Source organism: Theropithecus gelada, chromosome 12 (assembly GCF_003255815.1).
Source record: "Theropithecus gelada isolate Dixy chromosome 12, Tgel_1.0, whole genome shotgun sequence".
NCBI classification, from domain to species: Eukaryota; Metazoa; Chordata; class Mammalia; order Primates; family Cercopithecidae; genus Theropithecus; species Theropithecus gelada.
This window is the reverse complement of record NC_037680.1, coordinates 91,587,894-91,609,593: the sequence shown is the minus strand read 5'-3', so window position 1 is coordinate 91,609,593 and position 21,700 is coordinate 91,587,894. Positions and strand designations below refer to the sequence as shown.

The following is a 21,700-nucleotide window of genomic DNA, read 5'->3' as shown; positions in this document are numbered from 1 at the left end:
ACCAGGGGACCAAGCCTTAGACATATCTTTTGACTATTTGATATTTGTTGAATAAAGGAGAATTTGTAATTATAATACCATATTCTGGGACTGCTTTTTCCAACAAAGAAGGATGAAATAAACCTTGGTTCTCCACTCTTATTCATTCTGTAACCAAGTGAGGAGGCTGAAGACTATAATAAATCATTTGTTTCTGGATTTTGTATTTTACTTAGAGGGTTATACTTTTATAGTCTTCAATTTTTAATAAAGATAAAGTCTAACTCTAGCTGCATTACCTTACTTGTGAGTTTACAACTCTTCCCTTGATTTCTCTCCAGGTCCTGAATACATGTTTTCCTCCAACATCGAGCCTGAACCTAAAGATCTCACAGTTGGGGTTGCCCTGCATGGGGTCACAAAGATCTATGGCTCAAAAGTTGCTGTTGATAACCTCAATCTGAACTTTTATGAAGGGCATATTACTTCATTGCTGGGGCCCAATGGAGCTGGGAAAACTACTACCATGTATGCTAACGTTTTGACACTTATTGCCATAGAAGCATATTACAAAACAATACAGGTTTTTAAAAAAATAAACTAACCTATGTTTATAAAAAACAAAGTTATTACATTTCCCAGATGGAAGAAGATGGCTCAACTTATATGCTATAGAATGGAGTCAAAATCAAATAAATATTCTTTGCACCTCTTAGACAATAGGAAATTCTACAACATTGAGTTCATATTCTTAGGTAGAGACTATTGGTTGGGGCTCATTAGTAACTGATCTCTCTTTTTTTTTTTTTTTTGAGACGGAGTCTCACTCTGTCACCCAGGCTGGAGTACAGTGGCGCGATCTTGGCTCTCTGCAAGCTCTGCCTCCCAGGTTCACGCCATTCTCCTGCTCAGCCTCCCGAGTAGCTGGGACTGCAGGTGCCTGCCACCATGCCCGGCGAATTTTTTGTATTTTTAGTAGAGACAGGGTTTCACTGTGTCAGCCAGGATGGTCTTGATCTCCTGACCTTGTGATCTGCCCATCTTGGCCTCCCAAAATGCAGTAACTGATCTCTTAAAGGGAGTATCTGCTTTCTGGTTCATCCCTGGTCTCTACCAAGCTTCACTGCTTCATACACCCACCCTGTTTCATTTATTTGCGTTTCTAGCCTGGTGTATATATAAGTATGAAATTGCACATCCTGATATAGACACATTTAGCCTCAGCTGCTCCTTCACAGGAAACCTTTGCCTTGACTCATAAAGAAACAAAGGAACCACCAGCTATCAGAGAGAAATCAAAAAGGCCAGGAGCAGAACATAAACTGTTCTTTCTCACTCCTCACCTATGTAGCATTTTCCTGTGTCAGAATGGAGAAGAGATTCAACTGTTTTTAAAGTGACATTCTTTTGAATTGTTTTTTATGTGATTTGCTCCAATGCTCCACATTCACTTAGTTGCTGAGTCAGCTCTAAGATGCTGTTGGTGCTCTAGCCCTTGTTTGAGAAAAAGGATCAGTTGCTGCATATCCTACTTAGTATCATCATGAATCAGCTCAGTGACTGTGAAAACACTGGAATTAATTTTTTTTTTTTTTTTTGTAAATAAAAGGGGACAAAGGAAGGTCATGAAATGAGTGAGCATATAGCCTCTGCTATTTGCATGGCCTGTTTAAAGTCAAAGTTGGCTTTCTAGAGAGAATACAATGACAAAAAAGGCCATTTTTTTTTAACTTTTATTTTAAGTTCAGGGGCACAAGTGCAGGTTTGTTACACAGGTAAACTTATATAATGAGGGTTTATTTTACATATTATTTGATCACTCAGGTATTAAGCCTAGTACCGATTACTTATTTTTCCTGATCCTCTCCTTCCTTCCACCCTGCACCCTCTGAAAGCCCCACTGTGTGGTGTTACCTTCTATGTGTCCATGTAGTCTCATCATTTAGTTCCCACTTATACGTAAGAACATATTTGTATTTGGTTTTCTGTTCCTGTGTTAATTTGCTAAAGAGAATGGCCTCCAGCTCCATTCATGTATCTAATAGGCAATAAGAGGCTAATGAAGAAAAGGAACAGAGAAGGCTCTTGAAGAGGCTATAATTTTAGCTGAGAATGCCCCCATTTTATTGTTCTAAATAGAAATCTTTAATACAAAGTATGTTATTTGTATTTCAATGTTCATATGGGAAAACTGCATATTCTGTTGTTCATAATTTAATCCAGAAGTCTGCAATGCAAGGCACTGATTAGGTCACTGAGACAAAGTACTTAGAAAATAGGACCTTTCTCTGACCTCATGGAGCTCACATTGTAGTGGAGGAGATGGGTATTAAATAATTGCCCAGTTTACTAACTATCTGAAAGATGATGGGGAATTATCCAGGTGAGAATATTCTAATCACAGTGTAGAGAAAAGGACTGGAGATGAACTAAGAGCATGTGGGAAGTAGAGTTAGGAGCTTAGAGTGATGGGTTAGGCAGGTGGTGATGATGATGGTCCCCTGAGGATAGCTGTGAAAACGGTGAGATGGGCATGTAGTTAGGAGATTAAAATAGGAGGAGAGTGCAAAAATGACTTACGGATTCCAGTCTCATGCAACCAGTATATGAATTTATCACATGGTGAAAGAGGCAAGATCAATGAGGGTGTGGCTTTTAGGGTAAAGATCATGAGCTCAGTTTTAAACATATTGAGTTGAAGGACCCTGTAAGAAATCTCACAGAGAAGTGGTATTGTCTGATAGATATATAGAGCAATCCTGGAGCTGAATAATGAGGTCTGGGCTACAGATGTAAATTTGAGACATGCCAACCTGTAGATGCTAAGGGATGTCAGGAAAGTGCATGGGTTTGCTCAAGGAGTGAGAATGTACTTGGAATTTAAAAGCCCAGTTGTGGCCAGGCGCAGTAATCCCAGCACTTTGGGAGGCCAAGGCGGGCAGGGCACGAAGTCAGGAGATCGAGGCCATCCTGGCTAACACAGTGAAACCTCATCTCTACTAAAAATACAAAAAATTAGCCGGGTGTGGTGGTACATGCCTGTAGTCCCAGCTACTTGGGAGGCTGAGGCCGGAGAATGGTGTGAACCCAGGAGGCAGAGGTTGCAGTGAGCTGAGATCGCCTGATCGTTTTTGTCATTGTTACCACTACCACCACCACCATTATGTAGCATTTATGTGATACTCTGAATTATTAAAAACTTAAAAGTAATTTTTCTTATTCCCATTAAATACCATTTTATTTCACAGTTTGCCCTTGCCTGAGAAAATACACTGTATTTTTTCTTTCTAACAACTGAGATATAGTTAGTCCTAATATCTAGCTTCAATGCTTGGCTTATACCTAATTTATCATTTCTTCATTTCCAGTTCCATGTTAACCGGGCTGTTTGGGGCCTCAGCAGGCACCATTTTTGTATATGGAAAAGATATCAAAACAGACCTACACACGGTACGGAAGAACATGGGAGTCTGTATGCAGCACGACGTCTTGTTCAGTTACCTCACTACTAAGGAGCACCTTCTCCTATATGGTTCCATCAAAGTTCCTCACTGGACTAAAAAGCAGCTCCATGAGGAAGTAAAAAGGCAAGTTAAGACAGGAATGAGAACCTAAGTTGCTAACTCCTCTCAAAGACCCATAGCTTGGTTGGTAAAGCTCTGGAAATGATACTGATAGGAAATGTTTTCTCACAAAATAATTACTTTTTAGTTTTTCTACTTCTTTAATATTGAAAACATTTAAAGTCATTATCCTTACCGGCCAATTATTACACCGAAATTGTTTAACTCTCTTCATCTCTGGGTCCCATATTGCCCTGAATCCTTTGCTTCTAATCTCCATGGCTACTACACTGGTCCAAGCCTCCTAAGTGGATTCTTAGATTTCACTCATCTCTTGTGAAATCTGTTCTTCAAAGAGCAGCCAGGGTGATCTTTCTTTTTCAACTGCAGATCAGACTATGTCACTCCTGGATTTAAATCGTCCAATGGCTTCCTTCCATGCTCAGTATAATACTCAATAACATCCCTATCAAGGCTTACGAGCCTTATCAAACCTTACAAGCCTTATCAAGGCTTACGAGGTCCTAAGTGACTTGCCTCCATTCTCACTTCTGATTTCATGTCCTTCCACTCACCTCCACATTTACTCTGCTCTAGGCACACTGGCCTAGCTACACACGTGACTATCCTAGGCCTGCTCCAGCCTCAGGGCTTTTTACTTTCTCTTCCCTCTACTCACAGCATCCCCCACCCAGGTGGCCATTTGACTTATTCTTGGTCAAATGACCACTTTCCTGGTCTCTGCCGAAATGTCACCGTTTCTGAGATGACTGCCGTATATAAAACTGATGCCTAAAATAGCATGTCCCAGCCACTCCTTATCTTATATTCTCTGTTTTATTTTTTTAGTTGCACTTATCACCACCAAAACTTACTTGAGAATATATTTATTGACTGGATTTCCCTATATCCCTCCCAATACACACACTTACTAGAATATAATCTCCTTATGAGTAGAAATTTTATCTGTTCACTGCTTTTCCCAAGTTTGTAAAACACAGCCTGGCACAAAATAGGCAGGCACTCTCTAGATATCTGTCAAAGGAATGAATTATGTATTCCTTTGTTTTTTTTTTTTTTTCTGAGTATTAATTTTGTACCTCCAATCAGGTGATAAATAATAGAAAACTATATCATGAGTCCTCAAGAGTTTATTGTACCTTACTGAGCACATAATAGTTATTTAGTGAATACATATTGATTAGGGTTATTGTATGTTTCCAGTACTCAAATAATATATCTGTAAAAAATAACCATCATACATTATTTTTGAAGGACTTTAAAAGATACTGGACTATATAGCCATCGTCATAAGAGAGTTGGAACGCTGTCAGGAGGAATGAAGAGGAAGTTATCTATATCCATAGCTCTCATTGGTGGATCAAGGGTAGTAATTTTGGATGAACCATCTACTGGAGTTGACCCATGTTCTCGCCGAAGTATATGGGACGTTATATCCAAGAACAAAACAGGTATGAGTAGTTTCTCAGAACTTCTCCACCCAGCAGTCATACTTCTGCCCTCTGGCATATACAAAAGCAAACTGAGGCTGGGTGCAGTGGCTCACGCCTGTAATCCCAGCACTTTGGGAGGCCAAGACAGGAGGATTGCTTTGAGACCAGCCTGGGTAACACAGTGAGACCCTGTCTGTACAAATAATAATAATAATAATGATAAAACAGCTGGCTGTGGTGGCTGGCATGTGGAGTCCTAGCCAGTCAGGAGGCTGAGGTTGGAGAATCACTACTTGAACCCAGCAGGTCAAGGCTGCAGTAAGCTATGATCAAGTCACTGCATTCCAGCCTGGATGACAGAGTGAGATACTGTCTCAAAACAAACAAACAAAAAACAGCAAATTGATGACTTTTCTGTTTATGATATCTTTTAAAAATTTTTAAAATTAATTTGTATAGATACATAATGCTTGTACATATTTATCAGGTATAATATCTTTTAAAAGTCTAAGATTGGCTCTTTCTTTTCTGAAGATTTTTCCCCCAGATAACTTTCTGGGTCAATTGGTTAGTATCTATGTACTGCCCGCTGTGGGTTGAGCATTTGGGCATTTAACTGGCCTTTTTGAGAGCATGTAAATCCAACAGAAGTTTCAAAGTTTAATGCTTAGAGGAGCTAAGAATCTAATTAGAGATACCAAACATACACAAATGAAAATAAACTGAAAACAGACTAAATAAGTGCTAACAGGATGTGAAGTAATGGAGTAATCAGAGTGGAGTGGAATAATCAGAGAGGAATATTCAAAAAGTCTTAAATTACTGCTTTTTCATAACAAAGAAAAGGGAAAAGAGGGAGAGAAACAATGCGAAATGAACCCACGGGAGCAAAATTCTAATAGACTGTGAAGAATTGCCAATGCCCACATGACAAATGGTGAACATTTAGTCATTCAGCATAATAAAGGATTTTTTGCTGTTAATCTGTATTAAAAATGCCTCCAAATACTTAAGAACACCCTTCTGAGTTTTTCTTTTTTTTTTTGCGATGGACTCTCATCTGTTGTCCAGGCTGGAGTGCAGTGGTGTGATCTCAGCTCACTGCAACCTTCACCTCCTGGGTTCAAGAGATTCTCCTGCCTCAGCCTCCCAAGTAGCTGGGATTATAGGTGTTTGCCACCACACCTGGCTAATTGTAGATGGGGTTTCACCCTGTTGGCCAGGCTGGTTTCGAACTCCTGACCTCAAGTGATCTGCCCGCCTCAACCCCCCAGATTGCTGGGATTAGAGGCATGACCCAGTGAGCCTGGCCCTGAATTCTTCTTGCATCATTTTGGAAGCTCTTTGAGGTCAGTCAGTTTTTCAGTTAGCTCATAAAATGTGACTCTTCTCCTCAGATGTCACAGGATTTACTCTGGCCAACTCTATGTATCTTGGGAACTGTACTTTCATGTTTCATTCTCTGTTGTTCTTGTCTGTGTTTTCAAGCCAGAACAATCATTCTGTCGACGCACCACCTGGATGAGGCTGAAGTGCTGAGTGACCGCATCGCCTTCCTGGAGCAGGGTGGGCTTCGGTGCTGTGGGTCCCCATTTTACCTCAAGGAAGCCTTTGGCGATGGGTATCACCTCACGCTCACCAAGAAGAAGGTGGGAATGGGAGAAAATATACCTTATTATGGCGTCATAAATTAAGTTTTATATGAAATAGAAGCAGAGTCTCTCCAACTTTATTCATTGCTAAAATTCATTAGTATACTAGCTTAGTGCTTCTCAAATTTGAGTGAGCATCAAAATCCTGAAGGTCTTGGCTAAAACCCAGAGTTCTGGCCCCACCCCAAGAGTGTTTGATCCTGTAGGTCTGGGATGGGAGTCCAGAATGTACTATATTTCTATTGAGTTCCCAGGTGACGCTGATGTCGCTGGTCTGGGGACTGCACGTTGAGAACCAATGTGCTAGATAAAAAAATGATTGACATCTTAAGGTTACTGATGGAGAATCAGTCTTTTAGTTCTCCTAACATTTCAACCTAGAAAGCCAAAAATTCAATTTTCTGCTTTATCAAAAGCAAATAAAAAGAATATGAAGTCCTGGGTTCACTTTCTGATTAGCACTCAAGTGGCAGTGCAGGGACTGTAACTTACACAGGTCAACGGTACCTTTACATCTTTTGGAGAACAAAAATGCTCACCACCTAACAGAACATATGATTTAAAAATACTGTGCAAGATGTATATGCTATTAGGAAGTTTTCAACTACCTCCATTTATTTTATATCTAATCCTCCTGATGTGACTTAAAAGATATAATAAAATGTTATACTATTAATAGTTATACTGTTAATTATTATACTCATTAATTCAGAAATTTATGTATTAGGTACATTATGCCTTATGATATCCAAGCACTGTCCCAGGCACTGGTGACACAGCGGTGAACTGGCACTATGAAAAATCTCTGGCCTCTTAGAGTTTATATTCTGATGGAGTGTGAGGAATTCAGATGATACAATCAATAAGTAAATTATTTCATATATTAGCAATTAGTACATCACGTAATATCTTTATTTCTATGCTATGGATAGAAATAAAGCAGGGAATGCTGAGTGGGGCAATATTTAAGTAGGGTAATAAGAGAAGAGGTTCTTTGATAAAGTGACAGTTGAGCCGAGAGTTGGAGGTGGTGAGAGAATGGGACATATCGCTATCTGGAGGCACAGGACCACCAGTTGCAAGGACCCTGAGGAGGGGATGTGCCTGAACCCGAAGCCCTCTAGCAACAGAAAAGAAGCCGTTGTTGCCAGAGTAGAGCAAATGAGAGGGAGGGGGTTAGAGAAGGGACAGGGTGACATGAAAGAATGGGGCCAGCAGAATAGGGACCCAAGTGGCAAAGGGGTCTCTAGAGCAGTGATGTATGATCTGACTCACGTGTGGAGTGGCCTAAAGGAGCTCATCACCTCACCCTCTGACTAGGGCCCTGGGGCACTATAGTGTAAAGAGAGGAGAGCGTTTTAATTCCTACTTTTCTCTCTTAGAGTCCAAATTTAAATGCAAATGCAGTATGTGACACCATGGCCGTGACAGCAATGATCCAATCACATCTCCCCGAAGCCTACCTCAAGGAGGATATTGGGGGAGAGCTTGTTTATGTGCTGCCTCCGTTCAGCACCAAAGTCTCAGGGGCCTACCTGTCACTCCTACGAGCACTTGACAACGGCATGGGTGACCTCAACATCGGGTGCTACGGCATTTCAGATACCACCGTGGAGGAGGTATACCTCAACATTTGTTTTTTTTCTTCAAGCTGATATAACTTGCTGTTCCCTTCGAATAAATATGTGCCATTTTTTCTAAAAAAAAATTTTTAAATAAATATTTCACAAAATTAGAAAAGCTTAACATTTTTTCAATACTATTCTTATGTAAGACCGAGAATACAATGTTGCCCCAGCTAGACAGCGTGTATCTTTTACATATAGAAATATTCACTTGAAGTCAGATGGGAAAAATTTGTCTCAATAAATGTGATAAAAGTTCAAAATCAAGGGTAAGCTTAGAAATGAGAAAAGATATGCACTTTTCATGTTAATGAAGTGATCTGGCTTCTCTTTCTAGGTCTTTCTGAACTTGACCAAAGAGTCACAAAAAAGTAGTGCTATGAGTCTTGAGCACTTAACGCAAAAGAAAATTGGGAATTCCAGTGCCAATGGCATCTCAACTCCTGATGATTTATCTGTGAGCAGCAGCAATTTCACAGACAGAGATGGTATGAATCTAATGTGGATATTTTGTTTAATTCCAATAGATGACATAAATGAGAAAAATCAGAGACAGACTTTGATTTTTAAAAATTCAACTCTGAAGTTTCATTCTAAATTCAAAAAAAACACTAAGGAAATTTAAGCCTCCTTTTTTAAGATATAAAATATTCATTAAACCAAATCGAATCCTCTATTTCAAAAGTACTTTGAAGAATGTGAAAGAACTCCCTTGATAGTGTGGTGATGAGTATTCCACCTACCCACCAGAAATTGTTTTCAAGATGTAACTTCTACAATTTCAATTCATGCTCAGCAAGTTAAAATTCTTCTTGTAATTGGGGCTAACAATGGACAAGATTACCATGTAAAGTAGTTCACTCCTTGTTATTAGACATGTTGAAGTAGAGACAATAGTCATAAAAAAAAAAGTAAAAAAAAAAAAAAAAAGAGTTGCCACTCTTTATGGTACCCTCAATGGAAAACATGTCTAACCTACCTGAATCTGAGTCTTTCAGGTGCTGAGAAACTGCTTTTGGGGAGAGTTTCTGAGTTAATTAATTTGGACTTGATGGCTACGAGTCTATAATAGTAGATTTCCTCCCCCAATCCTTAACATAGGATATACTTAAAAAATCATGTTGCTTGACACGACTTTGAGGGATTGGGCTCTTTTGAAAATAACTTTTATTGTCTCTTCTCTTTCTGACAGTTAATTTATACCTCTGGAAACACCATTTACTTAAGGAATCATAGAGTAAAATGATATATAAATCATGGAGTAGTCATTTCAACAGTTTTTGCTTACAGAAAAAAAATCTCTAGGAACAGAACTTTTAATTAAACATTTGCCTGGCTCTCAAAGTCAGGAAAGATAATCTCTGATGTTTGTATAATTCTGGAACTAGAGGCTAATTTGCCCTCTGTCATATTTCTCATTTCTTTTCTTTTATAATTGTGTCCTCCATGGCATTGAGGACTTTGATTAGAAAGTGGTCATCTGCTGCAGGAAGCAAAGGCTAAGTATGTGCCTCTGCATGTGTCTTATAATTTGAAACTATTCTTCAGTCCAAATGTTCCCTTCATTGACATTATCTTTTAGAAAGCACATTTATTCCATTTGATACACCTGTAAGTCATCCACATGTAATTTCTCAAGAAACAGAAAAGCATACTAATTAACTGAAAATATTCAGCTCCTTCTACAATTCCCTTTTGCAGAGATATGAGTTTGCATTTAAACTTGTTCACTCTGTTTAATTGGAATTCATTTTAAATTAAGCAGCTTTGTATTTTTTTCTTATCAGCTAAATGAAGATCATGATTTTTGTGCTCCATAATTTCTGATGGAAAACTTAAAATATACACAGAGTTGATGAATACCATCATCTTATCACCTATGAAGGCGTGCGTGGTGCAGGCTTTCGGAGAGAATGCTATATTTGAACCTGTTTTTAGAGGGAGCCGCTGAAATTATTAGCCATAGAGCTCTATTGAGGAAGCAATGGTTTATGGCCTGTACAGCTGCTCTGCCGTGGAATTTTTCTCAGCACCAGAAAAGCATTTTGAAGTATGGGGAGGGCAGATATTTTTTCTAATGAGTTCTTTTTTTTAATAACTGTAGTGGCAAAAATGGAGTTTTGAAAGGCTATATAATCATTCCAAATTTCTAAAGAGAATGTAATAAATATGTGGTTGAACTAGAATTGTACTCTGGAAGAGAGGATTTCCCTTTTCCTACTCTTAGTGTGAATTAATTGGACCTCATGTTAGAATCAGAGCCAATTAGACTTACAGTCACTAAGTTACTCACAGTAGGAACAAATTGTTAGATTAGGTTGGTGTTTGAGTTTGTATTTGTATTTGTCTCACATGAATTTAGTCTCTTCCTAGAGACCATCTCTTGGGTATTAGTAATATATACTGAGTCTATGTTGAGACTTTAGGGTTTGAGGACAATAATCCTTTATGAAATTCTAGATATCTAACTTTGACATGTAAAATTACTATGCCTGTGACTAATAATATTTTGTGTATAGTGAATTAGAATTTTCAAATCACTTTTCACATAGTTCTGTATGAGATGGACATTATAGTTTTCCGTTTTTCCAATGGAAGGTCCAACGCTAAGGCTGATAAATGAAATTGCTGAACCTCAAATCCAAATCTTTAAAAGCTTTTCCCACCACATTATATTATACCATTTATCTATAGTTTCTGAACTTACTTTATTCCTTATCAAGATTTCCCAGAATCAAATCCAATCTCTTTTTCTTAATCAGACAAAATCCTGACAAGAGGAGAGAGGCTGGATGGCTTTGGACTGTTGCTGAAGAAGATCATGGCTATACTCATCAAGAGGTTCCACCACACCCGCAGGAATTGGAAAGGTCTCATTGCTCAGGTTATCCTCCCCATCGTCTTTGTGACCACTGCCATGGGCCTTGGCACACTGAGAAATTCCAGCAACAGTTATCCAGAGATTCAGATCTCCCCCTCTCTTTATGGTACCTCTGAACAGACAGCCTTCTATGGGTAAGTTTCTTCCTGTTAACTAAAAGAACGTTTCCAAAACGCTGCCAGGAGTGTGGTTGTACCGGAATGAATGCCATGAGATGCTGGAGAATAAAGTACTTAGAAGCCACGGTACCTGATTCTGCGAAAGGAATGAACAGTTGGATTGATTGCAGTATGTTACTTCTATTGTCAACAAATAGTTTTTTCAGTTTTTGCATTCATCTGAAACTAAAGTTATAGTAGATATTTATTATTAATGACTAGACTTTAATCAAGAAAGCCAGGTTAGGTATGGCTTCCCAATCTGTTGTAATATACAGCAAATAACTTTTTATTGGTCTCACAAATATTAAATAGCAATGTCAGAATCCTGTATGTTACATATACAATAGGTGATCACTGATGCATGTGACAATTAGGTGAATAAGAAGGCAGCCAAATAGAGACATGTGCATTTTCCTGTGATACCTTTCTTTCTTTTCCTGAGACTGTGTCTTTTTTTTAGATTTCTTAGATTAAGAAAACAGTCCTAGGCTGAGTGCAGTGGCTCACGCCTGTAATCCTAGCACTTTGGGAGGCCAAGGTGGGCAGATTACTTGAGCTGCAGAGTTTGAGACTAGCCTGCCAACGTGGCAAAACCCCGTCTCTACTACAAATACAAAAATTAGCCAGGCCTGGTGTCGCTTACCTGCAATATCAGCAATTCGGGTGTTTGAGGTACAAGCATCACTTGAATCTGGGAGGCTGAGGTTGCACTGAGTCGTGTGATAGCACCACCGCACTCCAGCCTGGGAAACACAGCCAAGACTCTGTCTCAAAAAAAGAAAAAGAAAACCATTCTATATATACCGCATTTCATTTCTTCAAGCATGATTTTAATATGGGAGACTAGTAGAAAAATCATGAATTTTTTTCTGTCCTTTCATATTGCAGGAATTATCACCCGAGCACAGAAGCACTTGTCTCGGCAATGTGGGACTTCCCTGGAGTTGACAACATGTGTCTGAACACCAGTGATCTGTAAGTGGTTCTTGCTCTTCTATTTTGTGCTGTTTTCAACATTCCAGTTTGAGTGTGTTCATGTGTACGTGGGGGTGTGTGTGTGTCTGTTATTTGCCTGGAAGAAAGCTGTACCCTGATAGAAATCCCTGTTTAACAGATTTTTGTCTATCTCCTTTAGTTCATTTCTTAGTTATCCTATGCTATACCAATAAATATTAGATATCTCATGATTTGTACAACTCTCTTGTATTTTCATTTAATAGTCACAACCTTGTGGATTATTAGTCTCATTTTACAGATAAAGAACTGAGGTTCACAGAGACTAAGATACTTATCTAGCTGAGATTCCAGCTCTCATTTGCACTATACAGTGTTGCTTATTCTAATGTCTAAGATAGTATTAATACATAACTCATGTAAACTTGACCTTGGTGTATTATTATGCTAAAGTATCCTCTTCCTGTCAGAAGAGAGGATGAAAAGAGCAAAGAGAATAAAGGAGAGAAAAAGCCCCATCCTGACACATTAAGACAATTCAATAAGCACTGGTCTCAATACTATATAATCAATAAATGCTTTCCCTTGTCCCCCATCACAAAATGTCAAATCCTTTGGAAATGGTAGGGCAATGTACATTGAAGTTATGAAAAATCAGGAAATTGTATCTGTGACTACACACATGAACTTTATACCAAATACTTGTTTACATGCTCATATGTAAATGTGAGAACACATATACATACACATCTCACAGCAAAATCATTTAAACTTGCAGACGGTGTTTAAAGAAAGACAGTCTGGAAAAATGGAACACCAGTGGAGAACCCATCACTAATTTTGGTGTTTGCTCCTGCTCAGAAAATGTCCAGGTAAGATGGAATTCAGTTTCAGTGAAATGGGACAAATACGGGAATAAATATCGAAGCTCGAAAGATCTATCTAGGTTACCAAAGAATCAGTAAAAGTTCATTTTATGAAAGCTAGCAGCTCAGAAATAGGGATCTGGGCAACTCAAAAATATTGACTTTGAACATCAGCTTACTGTTTTAAATCCATCACAGGACCAATTTCCAAAGGTAGGTAATTCTATGATGGTCTTTGTGGAAACCAACCGAAAATGAATTTTTGGTCTCAATTTAGAACTAAGTAGAAGGCTCTATGTTTCACATGAAAAAAAAAAAAAATGTGACCATAACTGTCATATTTGAAATATAGCAAGACTGCCACTATAGTGGCCAGCTTGGAAGTCAATAATGTATAAGTCTAGAACAGAACTCCATATGTCTCTAAGCAACACCTCCAGGCTTCAGGAAAAAAATATCATTTCCTGAAAAAAACAGGAAAAAATTATTCATCACTTACTCCGTCTGTATTCTATAGATGCAGACCTTAGTTTTCTAAGCCTATCAGTTCACCACACTTTCACGAGAACCAGATTCGCTAGAGAAGTTCAAAATTGTCGAAGAAAAAAGTCACTATTAGTTTCTACTAGTTACTATATTGCCAACTAAATTTCTTGCAATATTTTCTTCAGAGTGACATACGGTTGTACACTGAAGTGTCTTGGTATAATATTTTATAATGAAAATATCTTCAGTGAATGCAACCCATTTTGGCGTTCTTATGCAAAATAGTTACTAACAGTAGGAGTTGGGACCCAATAAGAATCTTTTGGAATCCCTGCATATTTAAAAATTAGTCTTGGCCAGGTGTGATGGCTCAAGCCTGTAATCCCAGCACATTGGGAGGCTGAGGCTAGTGGATTGCTTGAGCTCAGGAGTTCAAGATCAGCCTGGGCAACATGGTGAAACCCCATCTCTACCAAAAATACAAAAAGTAAAATAAAATTTGCTGGGCATGGTGGCACGCATCTGTGGTCCCAGCTACTCAGGAGGCTGAGGTGAGAGGATGGTGTGAGCCTTAGGAGTTCAAGGCTGTACCACTGCACTCCAGCCTGGGTGGAAAAAAAAATTAGTCTTAACCCAGTATTAAAAGTTTTAAAATCCTTTATCTCATTTAGCTCACTTCAGAAGTGCTTTATATATTTCTTTAGTTCACAATAAAAGTTACCTAACTTAATATGTAAAATTGAAATCTGTATAGTTTTTATTAATCTAAAAAATCTAGGCCAGGTGCAGTGGCTCATGCCTGTAATCCTAGTACTTTGGGAGGTAGGAGAATTGCTTGAGCCCAGGAGTTCGAGACCAGCCTGGGCAACATAGTGAGACCTCATCTCTACAAAGAATTTAAAAATTAGCTGGGTGTAGTGGTGTGCACCTGTAGTCCCAGCTACTTGGTGGGGCTGAAGTGGGAGGATGGCTTGAGCCCATGAGGTCAAGGTTGCAGTGCTGTGATTGCACCATAGCACTCTAGCCTGGATGACAGAGAGAGTCCCTGTCTCAAAATAAATAAATTAAAGTAAATTAAAAATTCAGCAGATCTTCAATTTTTTCCAACCAATTTTGTCATTTAATTAACATCCCTAAATCTATTTCCAACTATTTAATAACAATGAGGTCACTTTGCATAATTGATGCTCTGTATACTAGATGTACAATATGAATAAAGTACTAAGTTTTTTGAGAGGGAAAAAAATTATACTGCATATACATCAAAAGATTAAGAGAGTAAAAAGGAAATCTGCAGAGTAGAGAATGATATTCACAATATACAACAAAGGACTCGTATCCAGAATAAATGTGTATATAAAGAACTGCAAATCAATGAGAAAAAGATAAATAAGACAACAGAAAACTTAGCAACAAACATGAGACACTGTACAAAGAACATATCCAAATGGCCAATAAATATATGAAAAGGTAGTCATCAGGGAAATACAAATTTAAGCCACAATGCAATACCACTCCACACTCACCAGAATGGCTAAAATGAAGAAGAGGAAAAATTCTAAGTGTTAACAAAAATATGCAGCAGCCAGAACTCTCATACTCTGCTCTGGGAATTTAATTTTGTGCAAACAGGTTTTAAAACTACTTGGCAATATATCCTAATGCTAAAAATTTGCACACCTGTGGGACCTGCAATTCCACTCTTACTGTATACCCATCAGAAATGTGAATAATGCCCACTAACAGAATAGGTAATGTCAAATATATTTCCACAGTAGTATATGTACAAAATGAGAATAATTGATCTACCACTATACATATGGAAGATTCTCATAATAATGAGTGAAAACAGACACAAGAAAACACATTTATACTATTCCATTAATATAAAATATAAAAATAGGCAAAACTAATCTGTGTCTGTTACGTTGGGAGGGATAGTGATTTGCAGGGAGTGTGATGAGGGGGCTTCTGGGGTATTGGTCCTGTTCTGTATCTTGTTTGTTGGTGACTGATTCCACAGGTGTGTCAGTTTGTCAAAATTTATCAGGCAGTACAGATAATACATGTGCATTTCTCTACGTATAGTATAATTTAAAAATTATACTGAATACATAAGAGTATTCTCTTTTAATTATTTGTGAAAGCAGTGTCATTCTGGAATGCGATCTTCATGTTAATATAACTTGATATAAGATAAAATCCAGCACCGATTTTTTAGAGCAAGCTGGAACTTTATGTTCTTGAGATATACATACAGGTGGCACTATAAAAAAGTGCTAGACTTTTCCCAAACTAAACTTCATTGCAAGGAAGCATGAGAAGCTACACCGAAAATTAAGTTATCAGGAAGTGCAGAAAGTTACAAGCATAAATATAAATGGTTAAACTAAGCTCTAAACAAATATACTTGGTAATATAAGTACCCACAAGGGAAAGTAACCAGGGTACACAGGAACCCTCCACTAGCTTTGTGACTTTTCTGTAAATCTAAAATAATTCCAAACTAAAAGTTTATATATATAAAATTAATATATATATACACACACACACACATATATAATATTAACTAATATACATATAACTAAGCTCTGACTCTTACGTTACATACCTAAAACTAATGTATCATACACTTTTCATCCACTGCTATCAATCCTTGAAAAGTGTTGTATTTTCAATTTGTGGCCAACTTTTTTTTCCTTCCCCAAGAATTATTGAGGAAATTTTATCATCTTAATGTTTAACATTATTGTCCAAACATATTAAGCCTCAGCACAGTGAAGGAAATATCACACATTCGTTAACTTGTGTTCTTTCAGGCCTTTAAGTGAGTCCTAAACATAGGGATTTGCTCTACATGACTAATAACTATTTGTTCTAATTTCTTGCGTAGGTGAGATGACTTCTTTTTCAAAGCTCTTTAGAGTCAAAGGACAGTCTTATCACATTCTACCAGTTGCAGTAATAGACAAATCATGAGGCTGAAGCTCCTTGACATTGTCTATTTAACTTGCACAGCATTGGCCAGAAAAAATTCATTTTTAACTTCATTTTCCAGGAATGTCCTAAATTTAACTATTCCCCACCTCACAGAAGAACTTACTCATCCCAAGTAATTTATAACCTCACTGGGCAACGAATGGAAAATTATCTTATATCAACTGCAAATGAGTTTGTCCAAAAAAGGTAAAATACTCTGTTTATAACCTATTTAATTGCTTTCTAATTTTAATGGTAGCTGCCTTCTAAACTAGAGACAATAGATATAAATTTCTATTGTTTACATTTTACATGGTTAAATTCTCAGTTTTATTTAAACAACCTTATATATTGAAATGTAAATAATGACTCTAAATTAAGATTTATTTGAGCAAACTGAAAACCATTGGTTATTTTAGGCCTCAAAAATGTAATGTTAAATTTGTACATTTGTTTTTCCTTGAAGTCAAAGAGAAGTTATTGACTGGCTTATACCAACTTGGAGAGGCTTAAGGCATGACTTTTGATGACAACTGGCCTCAGTTCCAATATGAATATCTCAAAACTTAAGAGTGTGATATCTGCATGTGGACAAAATGTGTTGTTCATGTGTAGCAAGGAAATGAGCTTGTACTTAAGCCACCTAAGCATTTATCATAGACACAAAGTTGGTAGGCCTTCAATTGCTGCCATTTTCTTCTTTCTTTCATCTCTTCCCTCTTTTGTTTCTCAATATATATCCATGATTAATATTCATTGTAAAAAATAATTAGAAACTACAGATAAGCAAAAAGAAGAAAAGGAATATTATTTCTCCACACAGATATAAGCACTATTGATATTTTGGTGTATATCCTTCCAGAAGTTTCCTTGTCACAGATATACATGTAAATATTTTTAACAAAGTGGGTTTATTATAAACCAACTATCTTAAAATCTGCCTTTAAAAAAAGTGAATGACATACTATGATGTTATTTGCATGTCAAAAATATATAGCTCTATAGCATTACATTTAGGATGATAGTCACAAGATTATTCTAGTGTGATTGCACCATTATTTATTTAATCTGACCTTAATTTGGTAGGCAGTTAAATTAACCTATTCTTAAAATTACTACTTGCATTTTAAAAGTCAACTTTTCATTTTTATACCATGAATTGACAAGCAGTTAAATAGACCCAACTTGCCCTCAAATATTCAGGGAAAAAAATGTATGTATAATATCTGGGGACAATATAGGGGAAAATTTGTTATATAGAAGAAATTGAGCCATTTGAAAAAAGATATGAACTGATATTATATCACTTCAGTATTAATTATCTAAAAGGAATATTTGAGTACTAAAATATTAAGATATTTGAGATAGTGCATGGGTCAGTTAAGATGGAGAACTTGATTACATTATATGTCACTCATTTTCAGGATGACTACTACACATATGCAATTGTTTAGAAGAACTTATTGCCTCTAGTTATAATGTACACTTGAGACTGAAACATGATAAAAATAATTGATAAAAATGTAAAATATTTGTCAGGTAGTATTCATTTTATACTGTAAATGTGTTCCTAACAGAAAAAAAATGTTGAGCTCCTTGTTAAGTATTTTAGATCTATTTAAGAAGATTTTCTCCACTAAACCAAAGATACATTTTTATTACTCTCTGTAGATATGGAGGTTGGAGTTTTGGGCTGCCTTTGACAAAAGACCTTCGTTTTGATATAACAGGAGTCCCTGCCAATAGAACACTTGCCAAGGTAAATTTTGATCTTTTTTCTGGAATGTCATACAAATGAGGAAGTGAAATTGATGTGTTTAAGCATTTTCATGAAGTGAAAACAAAACATGGGTACAATCGATTTGGCATTGTGCATAACCCAGGGCACAGTGGTTCCAATTCTGTGTATGTGCCATAGGGAAACATGTACACATTAGCATCAGGACACATGTACACATGTGTATACATAGTAGCATTTCTCATAATAGCCAAAAACGCAACCCAAAATACCTACATGCAGAATATAGAAATAAACTGTTTCATATTCATTCAATAAAACTTTCAGCAATGGACATGAAAGAACTCAGCTCCATATAACAAGGAAGTTAAATCTCCCAAACATTATCAATAAGGAAAAGAAAAGACAAAAAGGAATACATTGACTATGATTACATTTACTGTAAACTTTGAGAGTTTATAGGCAAAACTCAACCATTTGTTTAGGGGAAAGGGAGGGTATTAGGATTTGGAAGGACATAGAGGGTCAGGGAAAAGGCGTTCTGGAGGCTGGCAATTCTTATTTCTCAATCTGTGTGATGGTTTAAGGGATGTACTTCCTTCAGAGGTAACACTATGTATTTATGACCTGCACTTTTCAATAGTATATATGTCATAACTGTTTAGAGAATGAAAATGCATGTTGTTTACCTTTGCTTCTTAAAGAACCTGGAAACTTAACTGAATTTAATGGAGATAAATAATTCTGCTCACATATTTTTCCTTTTAGATTATACCTAAAATGAGATAGAGTCACGGGATAAAACGCATATTCTTACCTATGTGATCAATGGTACTCATAGGGATTTAAAGTTGTCTTCACATATTTCTCATCTGGTAGTAAGAGACATACACAGTCTTTGGGAAAGTGCGGAAACTAATGTCCATTTCGTGACTATTATGTGCCAACCACTAGTATCATCTTTTACACAAACTACCTAATTTTCTCCTCACAGCATCCCTGTGTGATAAATATTACTGAGCCTATTTTAGCTGATTTTTACAGTAAATCATATAGAAAGTAAATAGTGGTGCTGGGGATTTCAGTGCCTTCCGTTTCTTCCTCTCTTCTCTCTCCACACACAGAGTAAATATTTTTGCATAAACATGGGAATTTCTAATATAAAATCATTTCTCTCCAAATCAACTGTGCCACTTTGAATTATTAATTCGATTTCTTGAATTGAGGTTCATCAGTATATTAAATCTATTTTTGACATAGTATGTAAAATCACACCCCGTTTTGTAGGTTATAATTCGGAATCAAAAATTAGTGGAGGAAGCCTGGTGCGGTGGCTCACGCCTGTAATCCCAGCACCTTGGGAGGCCGAGGTGGGCGGATCATGAGGTCAGGATATCGAGACCATCCTGGCTAACATGGCGAAACCCCGTCTCTACTAAAAATACAAATACCAAAAAAAAAAAAAAAAAAAAAAGCCGGATGCAGTGGTGGGCGCCTGTAGCCCCAGCTACTTGGAGGCTGTGCAGGAGAATGGCGTGAACCCGGGAGGCGGAGCTTGCAGTGAGCCGAGATCGCGCCACTTCACTCAAGCCTGGGCGACAAAGCGAGACGCCGTCTCCAAATAAATAAATAAATAAATAAATAAGTAAAAAATAAAAAATAAATTAGTGGAGGAATTTCAAGGTTTTCAATCTTATGCTAAGGACACAATGTATGTGTATTTTATTTATTTCTCCAGCTTGGTCTATTCTATTAGTTTTTATTACCATTATTGACAGTCAGGTTACTTTAGTTCTAGTCTCAGAATCCCATGGATCTGCCACAGGGATGTAGATAATGATTTCTCCAGTTTATTTCAAGCTTTGCCTAGAAGAGATCCTGAATAACTAATGACTTAGTGCTGTCCACAGAACAACTCTCTTCCCAATTTCTGCCTGTTTCCAAATTGGAAATTTATAGGCCTATGGTCAATACTCTAGAGCACAGTACATAATCTTCCAAGATAAAATAAATTATTGGAAAATTGATGCTCTTATTTTAAATATAAATAAGATAGCCTGTCAGATGTTAAGACAGCCTCATTTATTTGAATGCAATATTGATCTTGCCTTCTTTTGGAATTTAATAGGTATGGTATGATCCAGAAGGCTATCACTCCCTTCCAGCTTACCTCAACAGCCTGAATAATTTCCTTCTGCGAGTTAACATGTCAAAATACGATGCTGCCCGACATGGTAAAGTTACTAACGCAAAAGTGTCTTGTATTGCAACTTTTGTTACTCTCCGTATAAAAATGCACTTTATATCCTGTTTCTTCACAATGGCAGGTATTTTATGGTATCTAAATCACAGGTCTTTAAAAGGAGTTTAGACGTAGTAACTACCGCCAGATGGAACATTCTGAATAATCCTCTTAACTTTGGGTTAATTTAGTTTTCTCATTTATCAAATCAGGATAATAATGCTGACTTCATGTGCATGTCTGCTGTGAACCAAGTAGATATAGCTCATAGAAAAATATTTTTAAACGATGTGCTTGTCTACAGGCTAAACAATTTTTAAAAACAATTAATGTTTACAAATATTGTTCACAAATCTAAACATGATGACAAAACTTTCTTTCTTTTTTGACATATGTTAGTGGTTACTTGTTTATTTTATTGTTATTTTTCTTCAACTTTTATTTTAAGTTCAGGGGTACATGTACCAGATGTGTAGGTTTGTTACATAGGTAAATATGTGCCATGCTGGTTTTCTGCACAGATCAACCCATCACCTAGGTATTAAGCCCAGCATCCATTAGCTATTCTTCCTGATGCTCTCCCTCCTTCCATCCTCTGCACTCTGACAGGCCCCAGTATGTATTGTTCCCCACCATGTGTCCATGTGTTCTCACCATTCAGCTCCCACTTATACGTGAGAATGTGCAGTGTTTGGTTTTCTGTTCCTACATTAGTTTCTTGAGGATAATGGCTTCCAGCTCCATCCATCTCTCTGCAAAGGACATGATCCCATTCCTTTTTATGGCTGCATAGTATTCCATGATGTATATGTATCACATTTTATTTATCCAGTCTATCATTGATGGACATTTAGGTTGATTCCATGTCTTTGCTATTGTGAATAGTGCTGCAGTGAACATACATGTGCATGTATCTTTATAACAAAATTATTTATATTTCTTTTGGTATATATGTAGTAATAAGACTGTTGGGTGAAATGGTATTTCTGCCTCTTGATCCCTGAGGAATCACCATACTGTCTTCCACAATGGTTGAACTAATTTACATTCTTACCAACAGTGTAAAAGCTCTCCTTTTTCTCTGCAACTTCGCCAGCATCTATTGTTTTTTGACTTTTTA

At 37.1% G+C, this 21,700-nt stretch overlaps 1 protein-coding gene across 1 annotated transcript in view; it reads left to right on the top strand.

Annotated features, from left to right (window-relative positions):
* Positions 1 to 21,700, top strand: part of ABCA12 (ATP binding cassette subfamily A member 12) — a 209,334-nt gene that overhangs the window by 153,165 nt on the left and 34,469 nt on the right. The window contains exons 28-39 of the mRNA XM_025404754.1: positions 321 to 507; positions 3,348 to 3,566; positions 4,818 to 5,014; positions 6,485 to 6,645; positions 8,031 to 8,267; positions 8,611 to 8,761; positions 11,036 to 11,288; positions 12,204 to 12,290; positions 13,048 to 13,141; positions 16,680 to 16,807; positions 18,272 to 18,359; positions 20,467 to 20,572. Of these exons, the coding sequence (XP_025260539.1) occupies positions 321 to 507; positions 3,348 to 3,566; positions 4,818 to 5,014; positions 6,485 to 6,645; positions 8,031 to 8,267; positions 8,611 to 8,761; positions 11,036 to 11,288; positions 12,204 to 12,290; positions 13,048 to 13,141; positions 16,680 to 16,807; positions 18,272 to 18,359; positions 20,467 to 20,572 (1,908 nt within the window). The remainder of the gene's footprint in view (positions 1 to 320; positions 508 to 3,347; positions 3,567 to 4,817; positions 5,015 to 6,484; positions 6,646 to 8,030; positions 8,268 to 8,610; positions 8,762 to 11,035; positions 11,289 to 12,203; positions 12,291 to 13,047; positions 13,142 to 16,679; positions 16,808 to 18,271; positions 18,360 to 20,466; positions 20,573 to 21,700) is intronic.